The 15,736-nt window shown below is 41.8% G+C and overlaps 1 protein-coding gene and 1 long non-coding RNA gene across 7 annotated transcripts in view; one reads left to right on the top strand and one right to left on the bottom strand.

Moving 5' to 3' along the window:
* LOC133568342 (transcriptional repressor p66-alpha-like) overlaps positions 1–7,488 on the bottom strand; it is a 50,243-nt gene extending 42,755 nt beyond the window's left edge. For 2 of the 6 annotated variants that reach the window (XM_061920217.1, XM_061920214.1), the window contains exon 1: positions 6,696–7,057. In XM_061920217.1, the coding sequence (XP_061776201.1) occupies positions 6,696–6,854 (159 nt within the window). In that variant the 5' untranslated portion in view covers positions 6,855–7,057. Of the gene's footprint in view, positions 1–6,695; positions 7,058–7,083 lie in introns of those variants that run through there. The other 4 variants (XM_061920213.1, XM_061920216.1, XM_061920218.1 and 1 more) reach the window with 3 other exon arrangements.
* Positions 6,187–15,422, top strand: LOC133568343 (uncharacterized). Its single transcript, XR_009809578.1, has 3 exons — positions 6,187–7,347; positions 12,759–12,832; positions 14,525–15,422. It is a non-coding gene; the product is annotated as an uncharacterized LOC133568343 (long non-coding RNA).
* Positions 15,423–15,736: the final 314 nt, after the last annotated feature.

Below are 15,736 nucleotides of genomic sequence, written 5' to 3'. Positions count from 1 at the left end.
GATGTACACCCTGGACAAGTGGCTACCTTATCACAGGGCCTACACAGATAGACAGACAACCATTCTCATTCACATACACACACTCGGGCCAATTTCGTTTAAGGAGTTATCCGGGACTGCGTGGGTTCCCCCCGGATACTCCGGCTTTCTCCTACCTCCAAAGACATGCACCTGGGGATAAGTTAATTGGCAACACTAAATAAGCTCCAGCACCCCCCGTGACACCGAAAGCGACAAGCGGTAGAAAATGGATGGATGGAGTTATATAGACAGGGCCTTAGTGTTACCAATAAGCCTATCCCGAGGTGCATGTCGACCGCTGTATATTATTATTATAGTAGTCTGCTGACAAACGAAACATGCACATTACTTATTATTTCCATGTAATAAATTGGCCTGAATGCGCTGGCGTCTTGTCACATATTTAAAGTGACTTATTTGAGAACGTTCTGATACGATACTGTACATTAAAAATATTTTGATCTATCTGTTCAGCTTCTATATTTTTACTTTGTATGCTTTTGAACATAAACAGTCCCTACCACCGCCCGGCTGGGTCTTTACCTCTTAATAATGTTGTAAAAAGCGGCATCTTGGACCCCCACGGAGATTTAAAGATAACTCAGTGCATGCCGGAGAGATCTGGTTTCCAGTCGCATTGTCTAGGTGTGTTAATCTGATTTTTAAAGTGCTAAACACGATGAAATTAAGCTGTTTCCGATGAAATTAAACTGTTTCCGTATTTTGAACCAAATTATTTGAGCAATCCGAACGTTCTGAGTGAGCAAGTACAACACTCGTCGATCATTTGCTTATTAGCCTTCTTCGTTGCAAGTGAATCACGGCATTTAAAAAGAGAGAGTGTGTGTTATTGAAGGTGGAATTAAACAAAGTGTCTATTTTATTGCAAATGTTGATCTGAAGGGGCGGTATAGCTCGGTTGGTAAAGGGGCCGCGCCAGCAACTCGAGGGTTGCAGGTCCGATCCCCGCTTCCGCCATCCTAGTCACTGCCGTTGTGTCCCAGGGCAAGACACTTTACCCACCTGCTCCTAGTGCCACCCACACTGGTTTAAATGTAACTTAGATATTGGGTTTTCACTATGTAAAGCGTTTTGAGTCACTAGAGAAGAAGCGCTATACAAACATAATTCACTTCACTTCACTTCATATCTGAAGGCTGTGTGCCCTCTGAGCGAGTCGTATACACACAGGAAATAATGTTCCAAACGCGGACAAATCACAGCTCTCACAGCAGAGGTTTGTTGTTCTTGGAGGTGCATGTCATGATATTCGCGTAGTAGGAATGTAGCAATTGTATAATGATAAACCGCGATATAATTCTCGACCATTACCACAAGTTGAAACACAATAACTAGCTACATCAAATGCTAAAATGACAGATTAAATTTTTTTAAATTAAAACGTGGTTAAAACATTTCAGTGTGTGTTAAAGTACTTTCTATTAACATTCAACAACACTGTGATAATGATTACAATGGTAAAAATGTGCTCATAATAACCATGATATGAAATGTTCATATAATTACACCCCTAGCGCGTTAGCACGTAGCATATGCAGGGGCTTCGATGCTGGAGCATAACCTGCCTTAAAAAAGTCATGTTGTGATTTTTTCCTACATTTAAAATACTTACTTGTTTGTCTACATGACATGCAATGCTGGTATGTTGGTCAAATTGTTGCATAGATTTTATTTTACAAACCACCTTCAAGCCACTCTCTGACCGTCTCTCCAGGTGTCCAATGGTGCAAAACCACCTTTTCTTACCTGATGGGAACTGCTTTTGTATATTTGGGATCCCTATAAGTCCCAAATTTTTTAAATCAAACAATACAGGTAGCCAAAATAGCATGTTAGCATCGATAAGCTTGCAGGCATGGTTAAACATAATATGCCTAACAAGCACTCCAGCAAATCTATAAGATCAACAAAGTTCAACCTTCGTGCAATTACACACAGTATAAAATGTTTGGTGGACATTGCGGATATATTTATAAAATAATCTCTCCTTCCTTCATACTTCTTCCAAAAGAACCGTTTGGAATTTGCCCTGTCCTGTGACGTCTGCGGATCTCTACATATACGGTAGAAATTTACACAAAGACCTGATGATGTGGTCAATAAGTTTTTTTCACTCCATATTTTCTTGTTGTGGGTCATCCTCCGCTGTTGCCATTTCTAAAACAAAGTAGTGTATGGTTCTAACTTATATCTGTCAGTAAATTCGATTTGGAAGCTTTAAAAACTAAAACATGGCTGACGGGTTGAAGAAGCAGTGAAAGTGGAGTCAAAAGACCGCCCACAAAACTACAAAATCCTGAAGAGACGGTCAGGAAGCAGCTTGAAGACAGACTGTAAATCACCATTACCTCCCTTCTTGGCACTCAGCATCAAGGGTTGGAATTGGGGGTTGGATCACCAACAATGATACCCGGGCGCGGCCACCACTGCTGCTCACTGCTCCCCTCACCTCCCAGGGGGTGATCAAAGGAGATGGGTCAACTGCAGAGAATAATTTCGCCAGCCCTAGTGTGTGTGTGACAATCATTGGTGCTTTAACTTTTAACTTTAACTTTAATAATCCATGCAAAATGTTAACCAAAAAAACACCATTACATGTTATGTACACCAGGGGTTATTAACCTTTCCACTACACAGGGGCCTAAGTCCCACCCAAATATTAACATTTGATTAGTACTCGACCTCTTGATTTTAATCGTATTCATGATTACATCTAACCTAATTAGAGTTTACAACCATGTCAAATGACAAATATTTTTGGCGGCCCTGGCCCTATGATTAAGAAACACTGATGTAGACCACAAGGAAGAGTTTTAAATGTAGGGGAAACATGGTAAAATGACCACTTTAAGACTCAAGCAATGTCTCAATACTTTTGTCCATCATGACCATGCAAGTAATAATAAAAGGACTAATCCAACTGGTTAACTTATTTTTACACTAGTGTGACGTGTGTTAACATGTGCTAGAATGTAAGCTGGGTGACTTATAATGAATCGTTTAAGGCAGTATTTTTTCAACCACTGTGCCGTGGCACACTTATGTGCCGTGAAAGAGTCTAGTGTGCCGTGGGAGATGATGTAATTTCACATACTCGGGTTAAGAATATTTTTTGTAAACCAGTAGTTATAATCTGCAAATGTGCCATTGTTGAGTGTCTGTGCAGTCTATAGTTCTGCAGAGTAACCATGTAATAGGTTGTTGAGTGTCTGTGCAGTCTATAGCTCTGCAGAGTAACCATGTAATAGGTTTCCAAATCAGTAGGTGGCAGCATGTAGCTAATTGCAAGACAAGAACTAAAACACTACACACAGGATAACACCAAAAACCTCAAAATAAGTCACGGCGTGATGTGACAGGTCAAGAGTTATACTGATGCGTGGTTAGTTATGGTTTAAAGGCCTACTGAAACCCACTACTACGCACCACACAGTCTGATAGTTTATATATCAATGATGAAATATTAACATTGCAACACATGCCTTTTTAGTTTACTAAATTAAAGTTTTTTATTTCCCGGGAGTTTCTTCTTGAAAACGTCGTGTAATGATGACGTGTACGCTTGACGTCACGGGCTGTTAGGAAATATGAGCGCTGCGCACACACACAGCTAAAAGTCATCTGCTTTAACCGCATAATTACACAGTATTTTGGACATCTGTGTTGCTGAATCTTTTGCAATTTGTTCAATTAATAATGGAAAAGTTAAAGTAGAAAGATGGAGTTGGGAAGCTTTAGCCTTTAGCCACAAAAACACACGGTGATTCCTTGTTTAAAATTCACGGAGGTGAAACTTTACTATGGATCACAGCGAACATGGATCCCGACCGAATGTCAACCAGCAGGTTTTGGTGAGAAAATTTTGGTAATAAGTCGCTTCTTCCCGGAGATCAGCAGAGCTTGTGCCGCTCATAAAGCTGCCGTCGACTTCCCTGAGACACTGCGCGTCAACACACCCATGGACACACACCTCCGACTATCAGGTACGGTTAAACTCACTAAAACACTAGCAACACAATAGAAAGATAAGGAATTTCCCAGAATTATCCTAGTAAATGTGTCTAAAAACACCTGAATCCGTCCCAATGCAATCGCGTTTTTTTTTTTCCTAGTCCGTCGCTATCAAATCCTCAAACACAAATCTTTCATCCTCGCTCAAATTAATGGGGAAATTGTCATTTTCTTGGTCCGAATAGCTGTTTTTGTTGGAAGCTCCCATTAAAAACAATGTGAAGATGTGAGGAGCCATCAACATGTGACATCATCGTCTGCGACTTCCGGTAGAGGCAGGGCTTTTCTGTTAGCAAGCAAAAGTTGCGAACTTTATCCTGGATGTTCTCTACTAAATCATTTCAGCAAAAATCTGGCAATATCGCGAAAGGATCAAGTATGACTAGGGTTGGGTATAGAGTATCAAGTATCGATTGGAACCGGGACTAACTTTCCGTTTCTCCCAAAATCGTTCAAAAGTTTAAATTTTGATTCCTAGTTTCAATCCCCAGTCCGCCGACCGGAAGAAGAAGCCGCTGAACACCAATTAAGAAGCGCCCACCGCCGGAAGTGTTAGCATAGCCGAGCCTATGTGGCCGAGCGAGTCAGTCAAGCATGGATAGCGGGCGTCGGGGGTCGAAAGTGTGGCTTTATTTTACTAAAAAAAATGAAATATCGGCGAAATGTAACACGTGCGACAGGACTGTTTCGTGCTTAGGAGGGTGCACGTTGAACATGATGAAGCACCTCTGAGTTCATGGAGTACAAATAAATGCGTGTCCCGTCTTCGACGCGCTGCGCCGACCGTCCTCCTCTGACGCCCAGTCTGGCACCTCGGTGACTGCACTGCAGTCCAAATCCGGTAAGTAAAACAATATATATGCAATAAATAATGTGTTTTGCGCCAACGTTGAGGCAGCTAACAAAATAGCCCGCGTATTTTTTCATAGACAATTTACAACCTGTTAGCTAGGCTCCGCGATGTGCTCAGCGTACTCCGTTCACCGTAGTGGCAATGGGGAAGATGGCACAGACGAAAGAGTGCCACAGAAAGGTCACTGCACACATAGTCAAAAGACTGCATCCCTTTTCAGAGGTGGAATCTCCAACATTTAGGTTAGTCAAGCAATAACGTTAGAGCTAAGCTAATAGATACTGGGCTAAACAGTAACAGCAACATGTTTGTTTATGTTTGCAGGGATATGGTGAAAACTCTCAACCCAAAATACATACCACCTTCCAGGGACTACCTGTCAAACACATTGATCCCGGTGTTGTACCGAAATCTGTTACCCATCGGAATTTCTAACTCCAGGGGGCGATGTTCCCATGGCGTTTGTTTGATGGTTAAACGGCAAGGCCAAAGGGGAGGAGAGGAAGAACGCTTGCGTAAATGGCGTAAACTATCCTTAATGCTGAAACATCAGTTGTCAGAATTTCAGCATTAACAAATTACACATATTCTTGAAATCAAATACTTACTTTCATTATAGTATGAGTTCATTGTATCAGCTGTTGATTCTCTCTCACACACATACATTTTCCAATATAGATAAGTGACGTTTCAGCATTAAAGATAGTTTACGCCATTTACGCAAGCGTTTTTCTTCTCCTCCTCTTTGGCCTTGCCGTTTAACCATCAAACAAACGCCATGGGAACATCGCCCCCTGGAGTTACCAATTCCGATGGGTAACAGATTTCGGTACAAGAAGAATCGGAATCGAGAATCGTCAGGAATCGGAATCGAAACAAAGAATCGGAACCAGAATCGTTCGAATTCAAACGATACCCAACCCTAAGTAAGACACATAGAATGGACCTGCTATCCCCCTTTAAATAACAAAATCTCATTTCAGTAGGCCTTTAAATTCATATCCAACAATTACTAGAACGACTTTTTAATTGTCAAAGTCGGCTGCTGAGTTTCATTTTTAAATGAATAAAATGTGCCTTGGCTCAGAAAAGGTTGAACAAGACTGGTTTGAAGGTGTTCACATCATTCAATTCATTCATTTACTCCAATAGTTGGGATTTTTGGCGTGCATATAAACGTATTGCGAGTGAATGTGTGTTGTGCGTGCACGCCAGTGAGTGCGCGTCTGTGTGTGTGTGTGTGTGTGTGTTCAGCTTTAAGAGGAGGAAGACGAGGGTTGTCACAGCGAGAAGTAGGAATATTAGCTACAAGATAGCACAAGCAACACTGACGACTGCCATGGGGCTCGAAACAGACAACAGCTTCCCGTGGCCTGCCTAACACAGCCCGGGAAAGCACAAAAATCCAAGTTGGCCCTTTAAAAACTAAAGCCAGCCCCACAGTACATGTGCAAGTAGCCGGCTTTTATTGTTGACACCACCGGGGAGGAGGTGTTAGCTAACGTTAGCTACGCCGCCCAAAACAACAACAAGCAGCCACTTTAGCTCGCAGGTTCAAGGCTCAAATGAAGCCACCAGAAGGCCGACACGCACTTCCAGGCGAGGTGATAAAAGTCCTCCGTGTGCCTCTTTAAACCAGACCCACGCCATTCGAACCGCCGAGCCAAAATCGCTGACCCGGGCTGCTCCGCGATGCGGGACAGCCGTCAAGCTCAGCCGAGGGTACACAAACTTTGAAAAGAACATTTTTTTTTAAATAAAGTCAAACTTAAGTGTGCATAATGTTTACCTGTATGGCCTCCCCTCCCGAGGGGGAAATGGCCGGGTCGGAACTCGTTAATACAAGCGACCGGCCCACCGCCAGAGCTTGCCGCCGACGATGAAACGTTATAATCCTCGCCTCATTTCGCCACTTGTGCCGGGCAGCGGGACAAGCTTGAGAACGCATAAAAAGACATATTTCGTGTGCGAGAGTGACTCCCTGCCCTCCCCGGGGCTCAACCTTCGGCTCTGCGGAGAAGTATTACTTTTCAACAGCCCATCAACGTCTTTATCGTCACAGATAGGTGGAGGAAGACCTGGCTCCTCTCGACGAGACGGAATAAAAGGCTCCCCCCTCGGTCCACTCGCCGAAAACTTCGGCTCCAACCCCCCCTCCCAACCTTCAGTCAACTTACTCGGTCGCTTTGTAGTCCACTCGTCGCCGATGGTCGACCAAGGAATGTTTACTGTGCGGTTAAACTGGATAAATCGTTGCTTTTTTTGAAAATCCAGGGGATATCCTCCTTTTTCAGCCCTCCCCGCTGCCGCGTCTGTTGCCAAATAATGCGCCTCAACACACATGGAGCCGCTGCGTCCTCATAGTGGGCATGCGCACCTCGGCATACCAGGGCGACCGGATCACATCATGGACTGTAAGCCGTTGACCACCAAGGGCCAAGGTAGGAAGAGCAAACAGTCAGGGGTCTTTAGGGCTCCTCCGGGGTCACCTAGAACTTGACTGTTGCTCGCCACTATAACACACTCTAACTTATCCTATACTATTTAATTGATGCGTTCAAGGTACACTCATCTGCCACGGGCATATAGATATGCAACACAAACAAGGTAAAGAAAAGTTCAGGAGAAATTACAAAACTGGATATATTACTAAAGAGAGCCAAGAAGCTGGACTGGATCATCAACCTGTCAAATATGGAAATTGTGTTAATTGCTTCAGGGTGGAAAGCCTACGCTTCAACTTACAAGTCTAAAGTACTTCCACATAACTTGAACAGACTACTTAGTTTGCAAAACAAAAAAAAGCATTTGTTTACGTCAGGGGTCACCAACGCGGTGCCCGCGGGCACCAGGTGGCCCGTAGGGACCAGATGAGTAGCCCGCTGACCTGTTCTAAAAATATATTGCACTTTTCCATATGCATCCATATTCATGGATGTATGTCATATTGTCTTTATATTCCAGTGAGTTAATCAATTTTTGGGGGGAATTGAGGGGATTATTATGATGTGTTCAAGACTCTTATGGCCTGAGGGAAATAATATCTCACGCTGACAACTCCAACATATCGGCCTTAGCGTTAGCCTCTTAGCATTAACAATCGGTTCACTCGAGTTGAGGCTGATAACTACACAAACGGAGTGTCACTGACTACTTTTACAACATGTAACAAAGTAAAAAGTTAATATTTGATGTTATTTACCCTGTTCAACTCATCTACTTCCTCCTTTATTTGAAAATCCTCCAACAAAGTCTCAGAGTAGTAATCAGCTGAGGTCGTTACTTGGAGTACGGCTTCATACTCTTTTCTAAATATGTTTAAAAGAGTCCGTCCACTTCTCTTATCTTTGTGAATCAATATAGAGTTTGTAAACAATAATAAACAGCATTAAACTACATATAGTTTAAAGATTACGAGTGAGTAAAAATACTGCAAGATAGTTCCACTGATCAGGGTTTTTCAGCGCGAAGATATTTTACAAAAATTCCTGCAACTTGAAAGTTCCTTTCGTTCGTGTTTCTCTCCGTTTCCAAGTTTGTTGTAATAGAAATACACAAGAAATGGTAAATAAACAAGTCATCTACGTTCCAAGAACCTCCCAAAAGTCCTAGCTAGCTGTCAGGAACTAAAAATCTGCCCGGGTAGATTTTGGTGGAAATACAGGGTGAACTTTATCTAACCAGGTAAATGGGAAAGTTCCTGTAAAAGTTCCTGCGGTATAGAAAAATGGCCTAATGGAGGTAACGGGAGTTCAATCAATGTTTATTTATATAGCACTAAATCACAAGTGTCTCAAAGGGCTGCACAAGCCACAACGACATCCTCGGTCCTGATCCCACATCAGGTCAAGGAAAATCTCAACCCAGTGGGATGACAATGAGAAACCTTGGAGAGGACCGCAGAAGTGCCCCTCCCCCCCTCTCCCCAGGGCGACCGGTGCAATGGGCATCGAGTGGATCTAGCATAATATTGTAAACGTCCAGTCCACAGTGGATCTAACATCTAACATTGTCCAGTAAGTGGTTGTTTTGTTACGTTCATAGTTTATATTTCTTGTTTAGCACTTACCAATATTGCTACTTGCTGGATCTGCATACCACATAGCTTCAAAAACTTGTAGCTTATCCTCCGTATATTCAAGCTCAAAAATAGAAGGTTCTGCATCATCATTTGTCCCAAAATAGTCATTATTCGTTCTCATGAAGTCTGCCATGATAAATAGTAATGGATATTGAGATGTGTCTGTGAAATTAATGCATCACAATATACTTAAAATATTTGAAATACGAAAATAATGAAGGGTGTTATGAATGTTCCTATATTCCATCCATTGAAATACTTTGTATAGTTCAAGACTTCGGGTAATTTGAAAACATCACCACACATCATATAATGGCAGCGACAGTTTCGATCTTAAAGATCTTAAAATATTTGGAAATGTCCAGCTGGCCAGATTGAAAAGCTTAACGGGCCCAGGTCTGGTTTAGACCATAATGTGAAATAAATTGCATTTAATCTGCATTTATTTACATTTGCCAACTATAATACTTATATAGAGTTAGGTTGTGTGCACAATGTGTTTGTTTCCCATTCACAAATACAGTATCAGTACGCCAAACAACATACAGAGTGTGAGTTAGCTATAGTTTAAGACCCCAAAACACACAATTTTGAAAATTGGTAGCTGGAGATCTGCCAGTTAGTCTCTGGCTTGAGACCAAGGTTATTAGTTGGGCAGCCACCTCACTCCTGCTTGTACACGTGTTTCTGGTTTTGTGTATGTAGGGGCAAATAAAAATACTACAACTGGGTAAACTTGAATTCCCCCTTCAGGGATTGTTCTTCTTCTTAACTTATTTGTGTTAGGTACAGAAGTATCTATGTCAAGAACACATGGAACATTAAGAATCAACATGATTTTTGTTTTACATTTCCTTTTAAATTAAGACCCTTGAAGGAGATACTTGGAATAACTACAATTTGTAGCTGAATGTTGCATTTTTCTGCAAGAAGCCATTTTAGCAAATGGCTGTTTTATTCACTTTTTCAAATAATTTGGTTTTAGCGGTGGAACCAGCATGAAAAGCTTCGGTTGTTGTTTTAAGCATGCAATGTGTCAAAAAATGCTGTTTTTTTAATCAGCCACTAGGGCACTTTTGGCAGTTTTATCTCCCCTTTTCCAATAAATACTGTATTCAGCAAATGATCCAAAATTGTGCAAGTGAATAAGTGTTCTCAAATTAAGGGCACCTTTTACAAAACCCAAAACCAGTGAAGTTGGCACGTTGTGTAAATCATGAATAAAAACAGAATACAATGATTTGCAAATCCTTTTTAACTATATTCAATTGAATAGACTGCAAAGACAAGATGCGGAATGTTCGAACTGGAAAACTTTGTTATTGTTTGCAAATATTAGCTCTTTTCCAATTCGATGCCTGCAACATGTTTCAGAAAAGCTTGCACAAGTTTGAATGCTCATCAAACACTTATTTGGAACATCCCACAGGTGAACAGGCTAATCGGGAACAGGTGGGTGCCACGATTGGGCATAAAAGCAGCTTCCATGAAATGCTCAGTCATTCACAAACAAGGATGGGGCGAGTTTCACCACGTTTGTGAAGAAATCCGTTAGCAAATTGTCGAACAGTTTAAGAACATTATTTCACAACCAGCTATTGCAAGGAATTTAGGGATTTCATCATCTACGATCCATAATATTATCAAAAGGTTCAGAGAATCTGGAAAAATCACTGCACGTAAGCGATGATATTACAGATCTTTGATCCTTCAGGCGGTACTGCATCAAAAAGAGACATCAGTGTGTAAAGGATATCATCACATGGGCTCAGGAACACTTAAGAAAACCACTATCAGTAACTACAATTTGTCGCTACATCTGTAAGTGCAAGTTAAACCTCAACTATGCAAAGCGAAAGCCATTCATCAACAACACCCAGAAACACAGCCGGCTGGGCCCGAGCTCATCTACAAACCCTGTTGCCAAATTAGTTGGGAAATTATGTTAGATGTAAATATAAACGGAATACAATGATTTGCAAATCATTTTCAACCCATATTCAGACAACATATTTGATGTTCGAACTGATAAACATTTTTTTTTTGCAAAAAATGTTTGAATATGATGCCAGCAACAAGTGACAAATAAAGTTGGGAAAGGTGGCAATAAATACTGATAAAATTGAGAGATGCTCATCAAACACTTATTTGGAACATCCCACAGGTGTGCAGGCTAATTGGGAACAGGTGGGTGCCATGATTGGGTAAAAAAGCAGCCTCCCTGGATGGGGTGAGAGTCACCACTATGTAAGCAAATTGTCGAACAGTTTGAGAACAACATCTCTCAACGAGCTATTGCAAGGAATTTAGGGATTTTACCAACTACGGTCCGTAAAATCATCAAAAAGTTCAGAGAATCTGGAGAAATCACTGCACGTAAAAGACGATATTATAGACCTTTGAACCCTCAGGCGGTACTGCATCAAAAACCGACATCAGTGTGCATAGGATATCACCACATGGGCTCAGGAACACTTCATAAAACCACTGTCAGTAACTACAGTTGTTTGCTACATCTGTAAATGCAAGTTAAAACTCTAATATGCAAAGAAAAACCCATTTATCAACAACACCCAGAAACACAGCTGGCTTTGCTGGGCCCGAGATCATCTAAGATGGACTGATGCAAAGTGGAAAAGTGTTCTGTGGTCTGACGAGTCCACATTTCAAATTATATTTGGAAACTGTGGACGTGGTGTCCTCCGGAACAAAGAGGAAAATAACCATCCGGAGTGTTATAGGTGCAAAGTTCAAAAGCCAGCATCTGTGATTGTATGGGGGTGTATTAGTGCCCAAGGCATGGGTAACTTACACATCTGTGAAGGCACCATTAATGCTGAATGGTCCACATAGGTTTTGGAGCAACATATGTTGCCATCCAAGCAAGATTATCATGGGAGCATCTGCTTATTTCAGCAAAACAATGCCAAGCCACGTGTTACAACAGCGTGGCTTTGTAGTAAAAGAGTGCGGGTACCAGACTGGCCTGCCTGTAGTCCAGAACTGTCTCCCATTGAAAATGTGTGGTGCAATATGAAGCCTAAAATACCACATAGACTGTTGAACAACTTAAGCTTAAATGGGGCGGTGTAGTTCGGTTGGTAGAGTGGCCGTGCCAGCAACTTCAGGGTTGCAGGTTCGATTCCTGCTTCCGCCATCCTCGTCACTGCCGTTGTGTCCTTGGGCAAGACGCTTTACCCACCTGCTCCCAGTGCCACCCACACTGGTTTAAATGTAATTTAGATTTTGGGTTTCACTATGTAAAGCGCTTTGAGTCACTAGAGAAAAGCGCTATATAGATATAATTCACTTCACTTAAGCTGTACAGCAAGCAAAAATGGGAAAGAATTTCACCTGAAAAGATGAAAAAATTGGTCTCCTGAGTTCTCAAACTTTTAATGAGTGTTGTTAAAAGGAAAGGCCATGTAACGCAGTGGTAAAAATGACCCTGTGCCAACTTTTTTGCAATGTGTTGCTGCCATTAAATTCTAAGTTAATGATTATTGGCAAAAAAAATAAGTTTCTCATTTCGAACATTAAATATCTCATCTTTGCAGTCTATTCAATTGAATATAAATTGAAAAGGATTAGCAAATAATTGTAATATGTTTTTATTTACCATTTACACTATGTGCCAACTTCAGTGGTTTTGGGTTTTGTAGATAATGCATGTTTGAGACAAGTGAACAGTGAGTTTAATTTCGATCCTTTACTATACAAATGTATACAATGAAAATATGTCCATAACGATGTCTTTTGATTCCATGAAAGATGCGAAGAGCATCCCAACATACCGCACAAGGAGTCACCCAAGTGTGAAGCTGGGGGCCGCCACTCTCTAACAGGTGGGGGTTGGTGTGTTTGAGTGCTTTGTCAGCTTCATTGGGTCTTCCTAAGCTTCTCTTTAGATGATGCTGTGTCATCAGGTCTGATTGTCTGCCTCCCGCTCATCACGTCGCTCCATCTCCAGAGGCCGTTGTGCTCCATTTCATACATGCAGTGGCATCATCTCGATGTCACAGAACTGCAAATAATCTGTGTATTTGTGATGTTACTGTATCTTCCCAGGGAATCATACTGCAGAAATGAAACTTGGATATTATTCAGAGTAGTCAGTGTACAACTTGTATAGTAGTATACTGGGCACTGAAAAGGAGTCAACACAAAGCCATTATTGTCTAAATAGCTTGCAACACAAGTGAGCAGCAAGATAATTGTGTCTTACCTATTCAGTCATGATTTAGGGCTGCAGAAGAGTACTTTGATAATTTTCGATACTTTTCTAAATAAATAATAATAAACGTGGCCCGCCATTTAATTTTGTTTGGCCCCCGTAAGCCTGGAAATAATATGTATCAATAAAGTACTGTAACTTTACTTACTACATACATTCTGTCTTTCTACTTTAGGAGAAAAAAAAAATGTACTCCATGTAATCGCAAATTATGTTCACTTAAATATTGTCTAATTATGCAAAAATATATTATCAGACATCCATCCATCCATTTCCTACCGCTTATTCCCTTTTGGGGTCACGGGGGGCGCTGGCGCCTATTATCAGACAATCCAACCAATTTTTAAATATAAATAAATACTAATAATAATTATTTCAAAGCAAATTATCCATCAAATTGTGCAATGTAAAAGTAGCAATAGATTTCATGGTAAAATTGTGAAATTTACTGTGGTTTTTACAGCATTTTTCTCCAAAATAAATAACAAAAACAGTACTTTTTTCACTGTAATAAACTGTGGTGTCGTTTTGGCATTTACAGTAATACACTGAAAAATCTACAGTTGTTGATTTGCGGGAAAGAAAAATAAGAAAAAACTGCCAGCTCAGAAGCCATAATTTTACTGTAAAATTGCGGTGAGTTTTTTAAATTACGGTAAAAAAAAAGCAAATGTAAATTTTACAGTAAAATTCTGGCAACTGAGTGGCCTTTTTTCACCATAAAAAAGCAGTACTGTTTTTCCATTTACAGTAATATACACTACATTTTGAGGCGAAATTATTGCAATTTACCGTATTTTTATATAATTTTAGTTTAAAAAAAATATAATAATGCTTCAAAAAATGTTTTAATCACTGTTTAATTTACTGTTAGAAGCGGCCTTCTTTGGCCAAACATAACTGCGATGTGGTCCTCAGTGAAAACGACTTTGACACCTCCGGTCTAAAAGTAGCCAACAAAAAACTAGTAAGCTTACAATGTCTAGTTATTTTCTGGAAAAATCTGACTTAAAAATGGAGAAATGTCCAATAAGTCAATTCCTTCTCCTTCTCCTTCAGCTGCAGTGGGTGTTGTTGTGTGCAGACTGCTACAATCTATTAGGTCTTCTTCTGTCATTTTTGGCTGTTGCCAAGAAATCCATCCATCCATCCATTTTCTACCGCTTATTCCCTTTGGGCTCGCGGGGGTCGCTGGTGCCTATCTCACAATCGGGCGGAAGGAGGGGTACACCCTGGACAAGTCGCCACCTCATCGCAGATCTGTTGCCAAAAAATGTTTGATGAAATTTGATTTGTTTTGCAGGCAGCACGCTGGAAGAGAAGTGAGTGCTACAAATTGCTGCACCTCCAGTCACCAGTCGGTAACGCTGCAGAAGTTTGCGGATGACACTACCCTCATTGGGCTCATCTCAGATGGCGAAGAGTCCGACTACAGGAGAGAGGTGGACCGGCTGGCGTCCTGGTGCAGCCTCAACAACCTGGAGCTGAACGCCCAGAAAACAGTGGAGATGATCATGGACTTCAGGAAAGTCACAGCCCCACCATCCCCCCTCACTCTGATTGACTCTCCCACTCCCGTCTCCATTGTGGACTCCTTCCGTTTCTTGGGCACCACCATCGCCCAAGACCTCAAGTGGGAGCCGACCATCAGCTCCCTCATCAAGAAGGCCCAGCAGAGGATGTGCTTTTTGCGGCAGCTAAGGAAACTGAAGGTGCCGACCAAGATGCTGGTGCAGTTTTATTCTGCCATCATCGAGTCCATCCTCACTTCCTCCATCACTGTATGGTTCCCCGGCGCCACAGTCCAGCATAACATCGACTGCAGCGCATCGTACGGGCTGCTGAGAAGGTGATTGGCTGCAAGCTCCCATCCCTCCAAGACCTGTTCTCCTCCAGGACCAGGAGGCTTGTGGGTCGGATCACAGCTGACTCTTTTCACCCTGGACACAAACTATTCTCAGCTCTCCCCTCAGGCAGGAGACTACGGTCAATCCAGACTCACACCTCCCGCCACCTGAACAGTTTTTTCCCCTCGGCCATCAGACACATTAACTATAACAAGATCTGATAGCTCAGTTACAGCTCATTTTAACACATATTCTGTCTTATATGTCTTCTATGTTGCACAATTGCACCAAGAAAAATTCCTAGTTTGTGCACCCGTTCTCAAACAATGGCAATAAAAACTATTCTAATTCTGATTCTGATTCCGCGTCTGCCTCACAATATACCAAGGTCCTGAGTAGTCCTGGGTTCAATCCCGGGCTCTGTATCTTTCTGTGTAGAGTTTGCCTGTCCCCCCGTGACTGCGTGGGTTCACTTCAGGTACTCCGGCTTCCTCCCACCTTCAAAGACATGCACCTGGGGATAGGTTGATTGGCAACACAAAGCCCTAGTGTGTGAATGTGAGTGTGAATGTTGTCTGTCTATCTGTGTTGGCCCTGCAATCAGGTGGCGACTTGTCCAGGGTGTACCCCGTCTTCCGCCCGATTGTAGCTGAGATAGGCACGAGCGC

This window comes from Nerophis ophidion, linkage group LG14, assembly GCF_033978795.1.
Source record: "Nerophis ophidion isolate RoL-2023_Sa linkage group LG14, RoL_Noph_v1.0, whole genome shotgun sequence".
Taxonomy (NCBI): Eukaryota; Metazoa; Chordata; class Actinopteri; order Syngnathiformes; family Syngnathidae; genus Nerophis; species Nerophis ophidion.
Note: the sequence above shows the minus strand (reverse complement) of the source record. Positions and strands in the feature narration are given on the sequence as shown.